The sequence below is a fragment of the Aotus nancymaae genome, unplaced genomic scaffold (assembly GCF_030222135.1).
Source record: "Aotus nancymaae isolate 86718 unplaced genomic scaffold, 86718_ANA_hifiasm-v0.15.2.pri h1tg000002l, whole genome shotgun sequence".
NCBI lineage: Eukaryota > Metazoa > Chordata > Mammalia > Primates > Aotidae > Aotus > Aotus nancymaae.
Window position 1 is genome coordinate 23433924 of NW_026988413.1, and position 19048 is coordinate 23452971.

Sequence of the window (19048 nt, forward strand, 5' to 3'; positions counted from 1 at the left end):
ACAGAAACAGAACAAAGTCAATATGAGAGGGTGTGTGTGTGTGTGTGCGTGTCTTTCTGTTTTCTCAGGAGCAAGGGGAATGATAAAATAATTTTCCAAATTGTACAAAGAAACAATGCATAGCCAACATGCAAAGGAATATAACGTTATTAAAGGGAGAGACTGTATTTTCCCCCAGGTGTGCCTATGTTATTTTTAACAACAAATTACATTATCAATTTAGATTTCAAAATCAGATGTAAATGGCCCTGTGGCTGGACATAAACATATTTCATTGAATGCTGAATAAGCATATTTTGGCTACTGCAGTCTAAAAGACTAATACATGTTCAGAATACATAAAAAGCAGCATACAGATAACACAAGCATTTTGTTCTGAATAGTCTTTTCTACTATCTTTTATATGTAAGTTGCTAATAATGTTAATTGATAATAACAAAATGTAACTGATAAAGACAGGAAAACCTGCATCTAAAATATCAGCTTAAATCTAGGTCAAAATCACAGCAGCAAAGTCATGGTGATTTTAGGCTTATCTGGAAATACAGCATTGGTCCCATATTAGCTTTTACAACAGAAGAAAATTAGTTTTCTTTTTCTTTTAACAGTCACTGGAAGAGTTAAGTTATACTCTATGTACCAGTTACTGGACATGAAAAAGACAAAGAAAAATACAAAAATAAGAGCAAAGAAGAAAAAAAGAAAGAGGATAGAAGGAACTATATGGTAGGGAGGGGTGGAGTTCGTCTAACAACAGCTCCATGAGTCTCCTTGTGTTAGAAAGAAGAAAGTCAATGTGGAAATGACATAGAAGTCAACTATACTTCTTGACCCTGCCAATGGTAATCATCAGCATTAAGCTGAAGTATAAAAAAGTAACTCAAATGAGCAAGAGTGGAAGAAACATCTAACCAGAGCTCTGAAGTTGCACAGTATATTGGAAAGGCTTACAATCAGAGATTTAAAGAACGTAGACCTGGAAATTCAACATCCAGTTAACTGCATCATGAATTCAGCTTCTGGATAAGCATCTCCATGAAAAAATACTGTCTTCCAAGAAAAGCTTTCCTACTTCTGTTGCCTTATTCATTTGAAAATTCTCATTGTGTAGAGTAGAATCTCTTTAAACATCCAACCAACTAGTTCTAAGCCAGTCTTATGAAGCAACAAATAACAAAATAACTTGAGCTCTTTAAGTGATTTCAGTATAAAGTGATCTCTTTACATATGTAAATAGACATCATATCTTCTGTTTCTCTTTTTTTTCACTGACATTTCCAGTTTTTCCTAATGTTTCTTATGAGAAACAGCCTATTCTTTTGTGCTAATTAGATCGGGATGCCTCACCTCTTTAGAAATTGCTGAAATATGCATAGATACATGGGGTGAAACCTTGACTGACTCTCCATTTTACTCCTTACTACAAAACTGCCAGTAAGTTGGGATCAGTGTTTAGCCATAATATCATATATTTTGAAAACATACAAATAAAAAAGTTTAGAACGAAAGTGTTTTAATTTCCACAAGTTAGGTGGTTTGAAGATTTAAAGCATTTAACATTTATAATATTAACTCAAAAGAAGTTACTCAAATACAGGGTTTGAAATCTATGTATACCAACTACTCAGCATTTCACAGGCCTTTTAGGTCAGGCAGACTGAAAACTAGCAATATTTTTTCATAATTTTGAGCACGGGGGAAAATGGCTGTGTTTCATAAAAATGCAACAAGGTGGCCACATTTCCTCCCATGCATGAATAATGTATGATCTACAACATTATTTGCTAGGCTGTCTAATCACCAACATCTTTCAAAATGTCTACATAAGCTTTACCTCATTAAGAACAAACATGCATCTGTATAAAAATATCACATACCTGTGAACACTGAGAATAATATTCTGCCAAATAAATATCAATGTACACATCAAACTGACACGGGTAGAACAATGTCACGGCATTTTTTAAAGATAAAAATATTAGGAAAAATGTGCTTAATTATAACATTAAGTTACATATGCCTTTGATCTGGAAATATTGGCAATATGTGATATTAAAACTACTATAATTATTAAAACAAAAAGCATAAAATAAAATTGTTAATCACAATTGTCTTTTACTTTGAAACATCATTTTTGGAAACATGAATTACTGGTTAATAGCATAACCACCTTTGGAGGCTTTCATTGCTCCAGGTTTGGTTTCAGTTACTTCAGTGTCCTCCTAACTTTAAGCATCTCTCCATCATAGACATTTCAAAGCTATTTCACAAACAGGCCACAAGACAGTACCCTATACTGCTGCAATATGGTGATTTCTACATGTAGCATCTATATCTAATTTTTAGAAATTCTTCTTCTCTATACATTAGATGATATGACTACAGCTACTTGTTCTGACTGCTATTAGTCTTAAGAATGGAACACGGCCAACCATACTGCCCCTCACCAAAAGCCCAATTTGCCAAGAGAGGTTCATCTTCTTCACTGACCTAGATGACAGGACTTTCCTCACTGACCAATAAATATTTCATTTTTTGTTCTACCTAGAAAGACATTAATTGATGTCTGATCTTAATGAGGTGTAGATAATTACTACTGAAAAATGCTCATAGTCCAGATATTCAATATTCCAGTTGTGTTCAACAGAACCAGAATCAGTAACATTTTGCAACTTTAAATGTCTTCATCATTCCCATGTCCCCAGCCTCTTGCCTCTGCCATGTCACTACAAGACTGCAAATAACTCTTCTTCAGTTGTCCCGTAAGAAACATATTACTTCATGCTTGCCAAGTGTTCATTACCCTAAAGAGCCAAATGCCTTTTAAAAGCTAGTTGAAGCAAATAAGCAACAATTCTCCAACACACTATAAAACTCGCTTGTTGCATAAACTTTTAAATTTCAAAATGCCAGGCCTTCAGATTCCCTAAATATTATAAAAAGCACTGCCCAGTCACAGAATCACAAAACTTAACAGGTAGAAACCAATATCCAAACCAACCAACTCGTTTATTTAATACTTTTCCTTACAGTTTTCTCTTTCTAGTTAAGCATGTCTCTTACAGAGTATATTTCTAGAAAGAAATGAGGTATAGTATTATCTTGCTTGCTTTACTCTTTACCTACCAAGACATTGTCTGTCATTAAACACTTAATGACTGTTTTTCCTTCCTGTACAGATAAGGGAAACGAAGGCTCACAGTGATTTGGCAGACATCAAAACGTAGAATGCGTTCACTTCTACCCAGCCCCAATACTTCACTATTAGTGTTCTAGTCTCTCTCTCTCATACAATATACAAAACTCTTTTCCAATTGAAATAGGGCTCCAATGCTAAAAGGATGATTAAAAACCACTTAAATGAATAGTTTGTTCTGCTTGTGAATTTTAATGTATATTCTCTGAAGGAGGTAATTAAGGTCAAATGAGGTCAGAATGGCAGGGCCCTGATCCCATAAAACCAATATTCCCGTAAGATGAAGGAACACAAGAGAGCTTTGTCCCAGTGCACAGGGAAGAGTCCATGTGCTAGCTAACCACTGTTTCTATAGAAGTGATGGGCTGCATTAAATGCTGCCACCCTTCTTTGATAATTCCACCTGTTTAACTGGGAGTCTGTGGTTATGAGGTGCTGAGTGCACCTGTCAAAGGCATGACTTTGTTTCTATTTAGCAACGCTCCCACCAATATGCCTTAATGGCCCTGGAAGAAAAAAAGAGGCATTAGAGTATTTTCTGAATGACACTTTTAGTTAAGTGCAAGCATTCAGATATTCTAAGAAATAATTTGTGTTCTCACCTGTGTTTGCTACATGAAAGAACTGTACTAACAAATCTAAGGCACAATAAATTATGTTTTTAGACTTGCGGAGAATAAAGAATAATAAGAAATGAATGAAAAACCAAAGAGAAAAATAAATTCTCACTCCTTCTCCCCACAGACCCCACAAATAACAGTTACAAAGTAATTTCAAATTTCCTGAAAAGACTACATTATATATTAATTACAATAAAAAGTGTCACCCTGAGTTAAATTGTGGTTGATACCGCAATAAAATGTACTTCACTGCCAAAGGTTTATTATATTCGGATCATGGTTAATAATTACCATGATGTAATTATTCAAAAATAATTATTTTTGGAAAGAAACCTAAATGCATTCAGAACCACACAAAAGAAGGGAAATAATGTCACTCAAATTCCAACATTAACATATCTTCCTTCTGTTCCCCAAAATCAAGGCCCAAAACATAAATTTCATTTATCAGAATGAATTCATTCATTTGTCTTAAAGCCTTCCAGAGAAAACTGAAAGAGAGCAAACATGTCAATGGGAGAAAAAAAAGGCATCAGTTATATCAATTTCAGAGTCTATATTTTGGGGAAAGTATTTTGGAATCTACCTGGGCATGCGTAGAAACCTTTGTTTTAATATGGTTTTGTTCGTTTAGACCCACAGGTAGAAACACTGATTAGATGACCTATTATTGACCTGGTGCTGTGGCTCACACCTGTAATCTCAGCACTTTGGGAGGCCAAGGTGGTCAGATCACCTGAGGTCAGGAGTTTGAGACCAGCCTGGCCAACATGGCAAAACCCTTTCTCTACTAAAACATATTAGCTGGGTGTGGTGGTGAGTGCCTGTAATCCCAGCTATTCAGAGGCTGAGGCAAGCGAATCACCTGAACCCAGAAGGCAGAGGTTGCAGTGAGCCAAGATCGCCCCACTGCACTCCAGCATGGGCAACATAGTGAGACTCCAACTCAAAAAAAAAAAAAAAACAAAACCACCTATTATTATTATTATTTTTTTTTTTTTTTGAGACGGAGTTTCGCTCTTGATACCCAGGCTGGAGTGCAATGGCGCGATCTAGGCTCACCGCAACCTCCGCCTCCTGGGTTCAGGCAATTCTCCTGCCTCAGCCTCCTGAGTAGCTGGGATTACAGGCACGCGCCACCGTGCCCAGCTAATTTTTTGTATTAGTAGAGACGGGGTTTCACCATGTTGACCAGGATGGTCTCGATCTCTTGACCTCGTGATCCACCCGCCTCGGAAAACCACCTATTATTAAAAACATTCATTAAAGGTTTAATTACACACAATGTCTTGGTAGGCTAAGAGTAAAGCAAGTAAGATAATACTATACCCCATTTCTTTTTAGAAATTTACTCTCTAGGAGACATGCTTGACTGTAAAGAGAAAACAGTAAGGAAAAGCATTAAATAAACAAGGGACAAGCAGAGTTAATGGGGAGTGAACAAATTAGAAGTCAGTATATTTGCTCTAACATCCTGTGAGATTTCCTAGTGATGGAACTACAGTAACTATGAGAACAGTATAAAAATAAGTTAGCAAGATTACCAGAATTGAGGACCTGGTACAATAATTTTATGAGAGGACAGTACGAATGACTGCTGGGAATATATAAACCAGTGTAACGGGAATCCGCTCTGTGGTATTCTTAGAAGGGTGGTCGAAGTTGTCAATATAGAAACCCTCAAGGCTGCAAAGAACGCACTGCTAACTGAATGAAAATTATGAAAGGAATGATTTTAATAAATGAAGTGTGTAGAACAGTCACATGAAAAGTTTGAGGAAGATAGAGTACCAGTGACACAAGACACAGGGAAAAAGTAGCAAAGGAAAGTGAAGAACCCACACACTTGAAAGGGTTTCTCTCTCCACTGAAAAAAAATCTGAGCTTGCCAAGAGATCAAGTAAGAAAAAATATATATAATGTTTAAATAGGTCTTGAATTTGATAAAAGTCAACTTGTGATAAGTTCCTCATGAACTTTTTTATTTTATTTTTGAGATGTAATTTTGCTCTTCTTGCTTGGGCTGGAGCACAATGGTGCGATCTCAGCTCAATGCAATCTCTGCCTCCTGGATTGAAGCATTTCTCCTGCCTCAGGCTCCCGGGTAGCTGGGATTACAGGCATGCACCACCACACCCAGTTAATTTTTGTATTTTTAGTAGAGTTGGGATTTCATCATGTTGGCGAGTCTGGTCTTGAACTCCTGAACTCAGGTGATGCATCTGCCTTAGCCTCCCCAAATGCTGGAATTACAGGTGTGAGCCACCATGCCTGGCTGAACTTATTTTTTAATACGAGCTAAGTTATAAATAAAGAATAATTACTGTAATCAATTAGAAAGAGATTTGGCAAATTGAGATGGAAAAATAATCAGTCAGTTGATAACAAATAGAAACACATTCAATAGCATTAGGAGAGGGAGTTGCTGGGTAACAGGAAATGTGGTTTCTCAATAACGTCAAACCATTTTTGAGAGAGGCCAAACCAATTTACATCCTCCCATGAGGTAGAAGAGATCCCACTGATCCATGTCCTCACCAATATGTGGTGATTTCAGGCTTCATTTTTGCAATCCATGCAGCTGCCAAGAGAGGAGCTTGCAAGGATATGCTCTTATTTTGTTTCCCCAGGATGTGGCATAATCAGAGTCTATTAACAAGCAGTGAGTAAAACTGAAGTGAAGGAGCCTAGACCTGAACCAAGATCACTTGTCATGTTTTTCATTTGAAATTTGCAATCCTGTTCATTTTTTCCATCTTTCATTCTTCTACACTGTGTCTCCCATTATACTACACTATCTTTCAAACAACAGAATGCTAACTAATACTCACTTAAACTAGCACAGAATAAAAACAGTGACCATTCTAAAGGATAGAAAACATATCTACATTTTATTTTATTTACACAATCTCATAAAAATAAAAGTACATCTGAAAAAGAGACCACATCTAACTTGGAAATAGGAAAAGAGGCATCATAAGTATTCAATAAAAATTCACTGAATATAAAAGAAAAAATTTAAATTATAATAGTACTAATAAAGCACACTAGTATGATAAAGCACACTGGTTCTTCTAATTACAAAAACTAAACTTCTAAACTTTAGAAGAAATAATAAATCCAACACTAAGCAAATGCTCAAGTGTAAAACACAAATGAAAAAAGTAAAATACCACTAAAAGATCTTAGTCATTTGAAGTTCCACAAGCCAATCAGGAGTTTTTGACAAGGTTGCAATTTGGTCTAAGAGTGAATTTCAACTCTATCATGGTCATCTGCTCATTAAAGAATGAACTTACCTTGTAGACCACATAATATTCTTGGAATTTCCATTAAGAGATACACAGAGAAAGAATGAATGATAAACTATATCAGGCAATAAACTTTTTCCAGGTTTAATCAATAATAAGTTAAAATTCTGAATGAAAGTAGAAACCAAGTAAGTGAGTAAAACCACTGGGAGTACTACCAAGCCTTGAAACAACTATCTAGCAAAGCAGTATTAAAAACACTAACAAAAAACTGTCAAGAACTGTAATACATTCAGTTCTACCAGTCTTCTACGAAACAATGCATTTTATTAAGTCTAAAGTAAGTACTAAGATATATGTGTGTGTATGTGTGTGTATATATATATTTTTTATTCTTCTAAATTCATGCTAAAGAAGAAAAAAAAGGAAAAATCTCTTAAAAAGTGGTTACTGACAACACTGTTAATAGCTTCTAAAGGGGTTTCTTCTCTACTTGGTAAGAAATGTAAGCACAAGAATTCCATTTATCCAAACTACAGTGCAACTTAGCAGTAACTTACGGCACTAAATCTAGGTTAGACGATGTCTATCATGATTAAGGTATTTTCCAATTTCTAACAGTTAGCAACATTAACTAAGTAGAAATCAATTATAATTGAAGAAGACAGTGAAAACTAAACTAATTACCCGAGTCAATTGATATATATAATCAGTTATTTAACCTGTAAAGTCTGTATGTTATAATTTCCTTATTATAGATATATAGTACTTATCAACTAAACCTACAGAGAAATAGTTTTAATTTTCTTAATCTCTTAGTAGTCTTAATTTTCTTAATCCCATGGATCCTAAATGAATTTACTTGCTACAAATCTGCCAAAACAGACTTCTTAAAGTCAAAAAAATTTCTTTAAAATTTTTTTATTGTGTGAAAGTCAAGTTTTTGTTATTTAATTTACATATTTGTGTTTTTGCATTTAAAATCAATTGAGGAAAGTAATCCAGTAGAATTCAAAACACTGTTTACCTATACAAGACATTAGAATGTAATTAGTTCTAATAGTATAAATTTAATAAGTCTCAGTTAATGAGAAGGTAGGAAAATTGTAAGCTGTTTATGCTTGGAGAAAATATACATAATATTATCTCTGGCAAATTCAACAGCAATTGTTTAACTGTTATTCCGAATGCCTGAAATCTTATAAGAGTGACCTGAGAAAAGTAAGGTGATATTCTAAAGTACTTAACTTTTAGTAAACCCAGGAGTTTCTGGCCTATTACATGAAAATGCCACAAAATATATACTGGTTCTTTACAGAGAAAACATACAATTAATATTGTATTAGATATCTGGACCCAAAAGGTATATTTTAAAAATTGTGGTAAAAAAATACATAATATTAAATTTATCATCAACTCTTTTTAAATGTACCATACAGCATTAACTATGTGCACCTGGTTATATAACAGATCTCCAGACCTTCTCAATCATAAAATGGAAATCTTTGATCTACTCAACAACTGTCCCTTTCTTCCACTCTCAAAAAGCACCTTTTAAAAAGTATTTAGGGTTTAAATTTTTTCTTTAATGGAAGCACCATGGATTCTTCCTTTCCTATAATTATGGTACCACAACGAACTGAGCATTATAGCAGATTTCACTCTAGTCACCATCACGTTATCTTTCAATATACAGAAACATACACTCAATGTATATGTCTTTGATTTTTTATAAATCATATTTGTTCAGAGACCTGCCAATTCTCAAAGGATATCTCAGTCATTGGTGTAAATGAGAGGGACAAATCATGGGTTGGCAATTTTTTCCTGTAAAGGGCCAGAGAATAAGTATTTCAGGCTGTATGGGCCATATGAGTACCACTGCAATTAAAAGTGTGCACTTGTAGCACAAAAGCAGCTATGGGCAATACATAAACAAATGAGCATGTCTGTGTGTCAATAAAAATGTATTTACAAATACACATTCAGGCTAGATTTCTCTATAAGCCATAGTTGGCCAACTCCTCAGATAGATAAGGGGAGGGAGGGGGAGGGACAGAGGTAGGGAGTGTGAAAGAAAGAAAATCAAATGAAAGTATTTACTCCTGAAAATAAGTGGCTACTCAGTGGTATTGACATTATCTGTTAAACTGACTAACTTTGATAGTGAGGCCCTAAAAATGGAACAAATTTCTTTCATGACTTATTTCAATGCTGACTCAACAACTGGCATTCAGTAGAGGTGCATAAATCATGAAAATATTGATCTTCAGTAAGTACATCATAGCACTTGACGTACCTTAGTAATGGATGGAATATGACGGTAATGTTTCTGGCTCCGGGTTTGCAGACAAACTTTGTTCCTCCACCTTCAATTAAGTTGTCATCAGGACCCCCTTTTGGAAGAAAGAAAAAAAAAAGAGATTTAGCTCACTGAAACTTTTATAAATAAAGAAACCAAGCATATCTAGATGAGTCTTATATTATCATAAGTAGGACCATCTTTGCAAATAGTTACCTTCTATATGTACAAAATTATTTTGCATTATTTCATCCAGTCTCCTTCACTTGAATAAACAATAGATTAGAATTTTCACTCTGGCTAGGCATGGTGGCTCATGCTTTCCCACCACTTTGGGAGGTCCCACCACTTGGGAGGCTGAGGAGGGTGGATCAATTGAGGCCAGGAGTTCAAGATCAGCCTGGCCAATATGGTGAAACCTTGTCTCTACTAAAAAAAAAAAAAAAAAAAAAAAATTAGCTGGGTGTGGTGGCACACGCCTGTAATCCCAGCTACTCAGGAGGTTGAGGAAGGAGAATGGTTTGAACCTGGGAGGTGGAGGTTGCAGTGAGCCAAGATTGTGCCACTACAACTCCAGCCTGGGTGACAGAGTGAGACTCCGTCTCAAAAAACAAAACAAAACAACAAACAAAAAACCACAACAGCATTTTCACTCTGGAGTAAGAACACAGACACACAGTAAGAATAAATGCTACCTTTAAAGCAACAATGCAAGGCTACAATTCAGTTAAGGTGAAAATTTGATCTCTAATGACCAGTGTCCATCTTGGACAGTATGTCACATGAAGCTTTCAGAGAAAGGATGAAGTGCCTGCCATTCAAAGTTGCGGCACATTGGGGAGGGATAACATTAGAAGAAATACGTAACATAGATGACAGGGGGATGGATGCAGCAAACCACCACGGCATGTGTACACCTATGTAACAATCCTGCACAATCTGCACATGTACCCCAGAACTTAAAGTATAATAAAAAAGGAAAACAAACAAACAAACAAAAAACAAATGGTTACCATAAACCTTTCAGGCACATCAAAAAGGAAATGCAAGAAAAATAAGTTTGTTATTCTTAAAACTAAATAATATTTGAAGTCTAGCTCTTCTGAATCACTCTGACTCAGACTTTTCAATGTCCTTGCTTTATAAATGTTGTCATCCAGTGTCACCAAGAGCATATATTTCATAAAGGAGTGCTCCATGTTGCATCCTGTATTTATGTTTAATTTTATTTAAGTTCTGGGGTACATGTGCAGATCTTGCAGGATTGTTACATAGGTCTACACATGCCATGGTGGTTTGCTGCCTCCATCCCCGTCACCTACTTTAGGTATTTCTCCTAATGTTATCCCTCCCCAGTCTCCCTACCCCCGTAACAGACCCCAGTGTGTGATGTTCCCCTCCCTGTGTCCATGTGTTCTCATTGTTCAACACCCACTTATGAATGAGAACATGCAGTGTTTAGTTTTCTGTTCTTGTGTCGGTTTGCTGAGACTGATGGTTTCCAGCTTCATCCATGTCCCTGCAAAGGACATGAACAACCTTTTTTATGGTTGCATAGTATTCCATGGTGTATATGTACCACATTTTCTTTATCCAGCCTATCATTGATGGGCATTTGCATTGGTTCCAAGTCTTTGCTATTGTAAATAGTGCTGCAATGAACATATGTATGCATGTGTCTTTATAACAGAACAATTTACAATCCTTTGGGTATATACCCAGTAGTGGGATTTCTGGGTCAAATGGTATTTCTGGTTCTACATCCTTGAGGAATCGCCACACTGTCTTCCACAATGGTTGAACTAATTTGCACTCCCACCAACAGTGTAAAAGCGTTCCTATGTCTCCACATCCTCTCCAGCATCTGTTTTAATTGATTTTTTAATGATCGTCATTCTAATGGTATCTCAATGTGGTTTTGATTTGCATTTCTCTAATGACCAGTGATGATGAGCTTTTTTTCATGTTTGTTGGCCACATAAATGTCTTCTTTTGAGAAGTGTCTGTTCATATCTTTTGTTCACTTTTTGATGGGGTTTTTTTTTTTCATGAGTATTTGTTTTAGTTCTTTGTAGATTCTGGATATTAGCCCTTTGTCAGATGGGTAGCTTGTAAAAATTTATTCCATGCTGCTGATACTCGCCCTGCAAGGTTTGAAGTTGATGCTTTCTTGATGCAGTCAGGAGGTTTAAACAGAAGGCTTTCCTACCCCTACCAGGACTGATACTCTTTCCTCAAATGATCCTGACTTAGTTCATTAACTGAAACACTGAAGGGTCATGGTGTGAGGAGCAACCCAAGCTCACACACACTGCAGCAGTGACAATTCACCATGACTGGTTTCCAGTAGGCAGCCATTAAGATGCCTCTGAATTCAGACACATCCTCATTTCAGAGAGTTTTGAATGTGAAAAGATGTATCACTTTGGATGTTGGAAGAAATGCCTTCCCCCCACTTGTATTTCTTGTCACTAGAATGAAATTCAACTAATGTCATCTGTGACCTCTCTCCACCTTTTACCCACTCCAGGGGAAGTGACATAATGCCTCTAACTGATAAAACCTGAGAAGAAAAGGCTGGGCATGATGGCTTAGCAACTCCCATGTTCCACCCTAGAAACTAGAATGCCTGAAGATAGTTAAGTGGTGTCTGGTGTACGTTAAATTATAAAGGCCCTCCTTAGTGAGAGAAGGCCTGACGTGGGCCAACATCTTTTCTAAATGTGTGAGTAAGTCTGTTAAATTGCGAGGTTCAGTTAAAAGCCCCATTTGATCCTCAAACTGGGTTATATCCTGCAATCTGGCTTAAATCAATATAAAAGTGACATTTCACTTACTATCTACCTTATTTCTCAATAGTTTCAAAACTCCAGCAGGAAAGATGGTTACTATTGAGTGGGTTTCCTCCAAACCCTAGCAATTTACACTTACAATATTTGGTTTCCTTCTTCTAAGTTAAACATTTTCTTTCTGAGTATAGTTCTTTGCATATTACCAAACACAGCTAAATCTCCCTTGATTTATTATCTATGTTAATGGTCTCTAGGCATCTTGGAAATTGACTGATAAAAACAAGTGAAGCTTCAGAAATCCATACCCTGGATCATCAGGACTTCCCAGAGGCATCAGAGTGTCTAGACAAATACCATTTGGATCAGTTGTTTTACCAACTAATCAGAGCATACTTTTTCTTAAGAATAACAAAAAACACAATGGCATGTTCAACCCTTAATTAAAAATTTTAGACTGTTTTTTCTCATTTGAAAAAAATCTATCTTGTACAATATTTGCAACGGAGATATAAAAGTGCTGCTAAGTTTTGCTGAGTTAAGGAAAGCATGAAGACTGACACAAACACTACATCTTTAATAAAATCCGCCTTGAAAGGTCACATGGTATAGTTACAAAAATGATAGAATAAATATAACTTCCTTAACAACATATTTCCTTTTAAGAATATAAAATCTAGTCAGAATTGATTCATGAAGGAGATGTGTATAGAAAAAACCAGGATATATTCTACACTTCGGGAATAAGTCTACCCAAAAAATAATGCAGTAACCTACTCTATACGAACATGTCTTTTAATAACCTATATGAGATGGACTAGATGATTTCCAATGGTTTCTGAACATTCTGAAGTGCTACAACATTAGGTACTCAATAATTAAATTCAGACCTGACTAACCTGGCTCCATTCAAATGAAAACCTTCACGTGTAATAAATGCACGGTACACACACGCACCTCTATGCTTTAGCCACACTGGGCTACCATCTGGAGGTCCTCTCTCTTTGTACCATTTCTTTAGGTCCCACGTCGAGTCCTAAACTGTCAAATGCGCCTCTCTCACAGTCCACAATTCCATTAACAGTGATCGTGTATAAAATAACCCATATGAACCTTAACACAAGTCACTTCTGTTACTATGTGTTTTCTTCCTTATGTCACTTCTTCCCACCTGCAATGTAACTTCCTGGAAAGTGATTATACAAGAATACATTTGCTGAGTGAAAGAAAAAAAGATCTTACTTGGTAAAATGTTATAGCAATTAGATGAGACAGTATGTGTGAATGCCTAATAAATGTAAACTGTCAAAACCAGAATAAATGTAAGCAACTGTCAAAAACTAATAAGGTAAGCAAATCTCCCTATATCGTCAAAGCTGTATAGGTAGTAGGGGTGCTTAATAAACATTTGTTGATGACCATATTACAGAGAACAAAGATAACAAAAGATAAGCCACAATACCAAAAATAAAGCATTAGAGTCACTAGAAATGTCAGTGAGAGGAAGATTGGGCTGTGAAAATATAGGCACAATGACAGGCTATGAGGTTAGAAACTAAACAATACTTTCATTAGTTCTAAACCCCTGCTAGCTACAGAAAGATGATTACTGATTCACATGGTGCAGTGAAGCTAAATAAAAAGTAAAGTCAGGACAGAAATATGAAAAAAGAGACTCTCCTCCCTACCCTAACCCCTAACCAGAATTCCACCTACAGGAACCTCATATACGATTCCGGTTCCATTACCAAGTGCCATCTATACTGTATTTGTCATGATTTCCTCTTGAAGATGAGAAGTCAAATGTTTCTTACTATATTACCAATAAACAGAACCAACCCAATGAAAATAAAGCTGTCAGAAACAAAAGTTAAGGCCATGGCCAAAAATCATAAGGTCTGAGTCCTGACCCTCTGAAATCTACTCCAGCATTTCAGCACTCTAGGTAAGAAACAAAACTCACTTTTCCTCATACTCCTTCTCATACTTAAATAACCTGGGACCTACTGCCAGGAACCCTTTTTTTGGAGATGGACTCTCACTATCTCTCCCAGGCTGCAATTCAATGGTGAGATGTCAGCAACCTCCGCCTCCCAGGTTCAAGCGATGCTCCTGCCTCAGCCTCCTGAGTAGCTGGGATTACAGGCACCCACTACCACGCCTGGGTAGTTTATGTATTTTTAGTACAGACAGAGTTTCACCATGTTGGCCAAGCTAGTCTCAAACTCCGGACCTCAGACAATCCGCCTGCCTCGGCCTCCCACAATGCTGGGATTACAGGCATGAGCCACCAAGCCTGGCCAGGAGCCTTCTTAAGGAACATGTTGTTCGATCCTGGTGAGAGACCTGGACAGGTCAGAGCACCCCTTCCCTTCATTACATTTACAGTCCAATTGCAGCTGTTAGAGGCCAGGTGATAGGCACCCGGGAAAATGTTGAATGATGATGGATGGCTGGAATGAAAGGGAAACTGACAATAGTATTCCAAGAAGAATATACTGTGCAAAAGGAAAAGAAGAAAGGCCCTGGTCATATTTCCTATATTTGACGATGAGGACAACAATTTGACATGCTGTCCGAGACAGCTGGCAACAGGCACCGAGGCCACCTGATAACTGCTGGAATGACAACATCTTAGTGTTCACAGGCTGGTCCCTTCTTTTAGAATTCATTTACTTTTAAGTAACAAGCTTCCACATTTATTTGTTCCTTGATTCTACCCAACTAGAACTTAACGTAGTTCGTAATGAATACTGTCATATTAATAAAACACAAACAGAAACCAAAGCCTCAGAAAGAAATGGAAACAGGAGTCTCACTGAAATTCCTATGGAACAGAGAGAAGAATCAAAATGATCTTGTGTCAAACATCAGACCACTATTTATTATTAGCATAAGTATGATAAAATTATTTAAATTTTCTGAGTCTCAGCCTTCCCATTTATAAAATAAGGATTGCAATAAACTCTTTCAAAGATTTGTTGCGATGTTGAAGGGAGGTAACGTAGACAAGGGCCTTCGGTACAGTGTTCTGTGCCTAGTACCTCTCCAATTATCTTCTCCTTTTCCCATTAAAATTACCAATCACTGAAGAATCTAACTGATTTCACAAACTAGAGAGAAAAAAAAGCCCAAATTCAAAAAATGTTGTTCTTGTTACTTTAGGCAACAGAATACTAGTTGATATCATTAATGAGATCAATTTTACAACGAATGTGTAAAACATGCTTGCCTTATTTTTGTGGATACATTACTGCAGTGAAAGATTTAGAAATTTGCTGGGAACACTTTTGCATGACAGAAAAAAAAAGCTTTCTCTAGTTTTAATGTTTCTTTTTTTTCTTTAATTTTTAAAAACACTAGACAGTGTCAGCCATAGTTCCCCACCCTTTTTTTTTTTTTTTTAAAGAGATGGGGTTTCGCTCTGTTGCCCAGGTTGGAGTGCAGTGGTGCAATTGCAGCTCACTGCAGCCTCAACCTCCCAGGCTTAAGGGATCCTCCCACCTCAAGCTCCTGACTAGGTGGACTATAGGTGCACACCACCACACTTGGTTAATCTTTTAATTTTTGTAGAAACAGGGTTTCAATATGTTGCCCAGGATGGTCTTGAACTCCTAAACTCAAGCAATCTTCTCACCTTGGCCTTCCCAAGTAGTAAGGAGTGACCAGCCCTACTCTTAATTTTTCAATTAAAAATAATCAATATTAAATGTATAGATGTTGAAACTATGACTATCTTGTACCAACTGCTCAAATGAAAATAGCATAAAACTGACCATGACTTTTTGAGCTACATGCCCCATTTGACATTTCTAATTTGTCCTGATTTTTAAATTGGCCTTTCCATATAAAAAAGAACCACAGTGAAGGTGAATTATTTTATAGCAAATATTTTGCTTCATAACTACTTTCTAAGGATAGTATACAGTATAATAAATACGGAATTCCTGACTGCATCAATAAACAGGGTCTTTAGCTGGCTTAAGAGCCAGCTGAATGGTTCAAGAGTTCCCTAAATTCACAGAAGTCACCTTGCCAGAGGGGTTCTTTTAGATTACATTCCTTAGCAAGTGCTTATTCTTAAAGCACACATGATCATTATGGCTTAATGCTGTTGCTGCTCCTGCCACCACCACTAAACTTCTCACAAGGGTAACCTTCTTACATGTATGTGACCTTGGGGTTTGTTGCTACGTCAAGAAGAAAATAAAGGTAAAATACTTACCCTTACCCTCAAGTGGTTTACTATCGCAGCAAAGTAAATTAGGATTGGTGATGGTACCATATTACCCAAGGGTGAGTTGCTGCTAGACATGGGAAGAAAATGCAGGCAACAAGCCCCTTCAAGGAAAGAATCAACTTTTGTACTCAACTCTTAGGTAGTGTGTCATTATTATTAATAACAATACTATTTTGTTCATAATTGTATCCTTTGTTCCTAAGGTAGTTTCTTCCAGGGAATAAGCACACAGTACATATTTGTTGAATCAACATATATACAAACAAAAAATGCGAAAGAATGTCTTTTTTAGACCAAGTGAATTCTTCCTACAAACCAACAAGGAGTAAATAATAATTACGTTTTTACATAAAGTTTGCTCAGTGAGAAATCCGTGTTTCAAGAAAGGGCTGAAAAAGTATATTGATGACAGTATTATTTATAAAAGATAATTTCCCAAATAGAAATCAATTCATTATGCTCATCGTAAGACAAGTAAATGTCTTGCCAATATTGTCCTCAATTATATGTTATTATTGTGTAGCTCTTGTGTTGTACTTTAGGTTAAGACAGGTGGCAAGTATTATCCTGGATATGTAAGAAAAAGGTAAAAAAAGGGAAAAGGGGGACTCTGATTTATCAAACATCTACTTGGTAACTGGAACTGAGCTGAATCCTTTACATAAAAATACTCATTTCATCCTAATAATATGCCTGTCATATTATTATCTACCACAGAGACGAAGAAATGGAGGCTCATGACGGGATTAAGGGGCATGAAGTGTCTTGCTCAGGGTCACACATAGAGTAGGTTCATTATTCAAACTTCAGTCTGTTTCTCCAAGAACAATTTTTTTCAACTATATATCCTACAATGTGCTTAATATCATTTTATGTTTCCAAGGAAGTCGCAGGTTGAATAAAATGCAGATGATAGTAGTGCAGGAAAGGTCTAAAACAGAGAGTACTAAACCGTGATGTTGTGATGGTTTGACACACAAAATGTTTTCCATGGAATCAACACTAAATAGAGCAGCTGGTTATTCATGCCAAAACACAAAAAGCCTCATTATAAACGTAGGTGAAGTTTAAGAGAAACAAAATATACGTTATGTCCTATATATATAACAATCATGTATGCATTGTTTGAGGGAAAACACGTTTAGTGGTTCAACTGAAACTAGAAACAATTTCCTCTCTAATACAGTCCCAGCAGCAAGAACTAGAACTCTATGTTTTCCTATTTCTCTTGACTAGCAGTGGCTATGATGATACTCATCCCATCCTCACCCTCAAACTGGTGGTGAGAGCTCCTTGGATGTCAAAAACATGAAAGGAGGAACATAAAAAGGCTTGTGACATTCAAGAAAAGAACTCTGGAGAGTTTGCTTGTCATACCAGAAACACTGACAGAAATCCATCTATTCTGTTTCTCCTTCAAAAGGAGAAAAAAATCAGCCAGGTGTGATGGCTCATAACCTTAATTCCAGTGCTATGGGAGGCTGAGATGGGAGGATCACTTGAGGCCAGGAGTTAGAGACCAGCCTGGGCAATGTAACGAGACCCTATCTCTACACAAAATAAAAAAATTAGCCCTGCATGGTGAGGTGCAACTGTAGTCCCAGGTACTTGGGAGGTTGAGACAGGAAGACAGCTTGAGTCCAGGAGCACAAGGTTGCAGTGAGCTATGACTGCACCACTGCCCTCCAGCCTGGGCGAAAGAGTGATGGATGGATGGACAGATAGATAAAAGATGGATGGATGGATGGATGGATGGATGGACAGATAGATAAAAGAAAAATAGCCAATAGATCTTTCTTACTTCCGTTCCTGTTAGCACAAATCATTTCCATATTTCTAATCATCTGAGACCAAAACAATGTCTTTCAGTTTCCTCACAACACAGAAGAAAGCTACAGTTTGAATGTCCCCTTCCAAAACTCACATTGAAATTTAATTGCCAAGCAACCGTATTAAGAGGTAGGCCCTTTAAAAGGTGGCCACAGGCTCCAGAGAAATGAAGGATATAAGGAAAATTCCAAGGGTCAACCCAGAGGAGAAAGGAAAGATCCTTTTGGTCCTCCCTAAGAATCACTCACAGGTATAGGCATAATGTCAAAAAGAGAATCTAAATTTGGGACTGCGTAGTGATGGATTATTGTGAGAAGAACATCTCTCATATATTTTGGAGTAAAAAGAACAGTATGTTATGTTTATGTGCAGTACCTTATGTGTGCTGGAAATTTCCATGTCAGCAGACTGCTAGAATGCAAATAACTAATCAGAGTTTTGCTTCAAGTAAGACTCTCTCCTAGATTTTTGGCTAATGACCATAAAATAATTCTCATAAAGAAATGAAAATCATATTCCTTTGTAGTTCAACAATTGAATACATTCTAGCTCCTAAGTAACAATGAATTCTATAATAATTTACTATTGGCTGAGTGTGGTGGCTCACGCCTGTAATCCCAGCACTTTGGGAGGTCGAGGCGGGTGGATCATGAGGTCAAGAGATTGAGACCATCCTGGCCAAGATGATGAAACCCTGTCTCTACTAAAAATACAAAAAATTAGCCAGGCATGGTGGCACATGCCTATAATCCCAGCTACTTGGGTGGCTGAGGCAGGAGAATCGCTTGAACCCAGGAGATGGAGGTTGCAGTGAGCCGAG

General features: G+C 36.8%; 1 protein-coding gene across 2 annotated transcripts in view; it reads right to left on the reverse strand.

Annotated features, from left to right (window-relative positions):
- The window catches only part of EXOC4 (exocyst complex component 4), an 819820-nt gene that overhangs the window by 420315 nt on the left and 380457 nt on the right, over positions 1-19048 (reverse strand). For both annotated transcript variants that reach the window (XM_012473980.2, XM_012473981.3), the window contains exon 10: positions 9367-9463. In XM_012473980.2, the coding sequence (XP_012329403.1) occupies positions 9367-9463 (97 nt within the window). The remainder of the gene's footprint in view (positions 1-9366; positions 9464-19048) is intronic.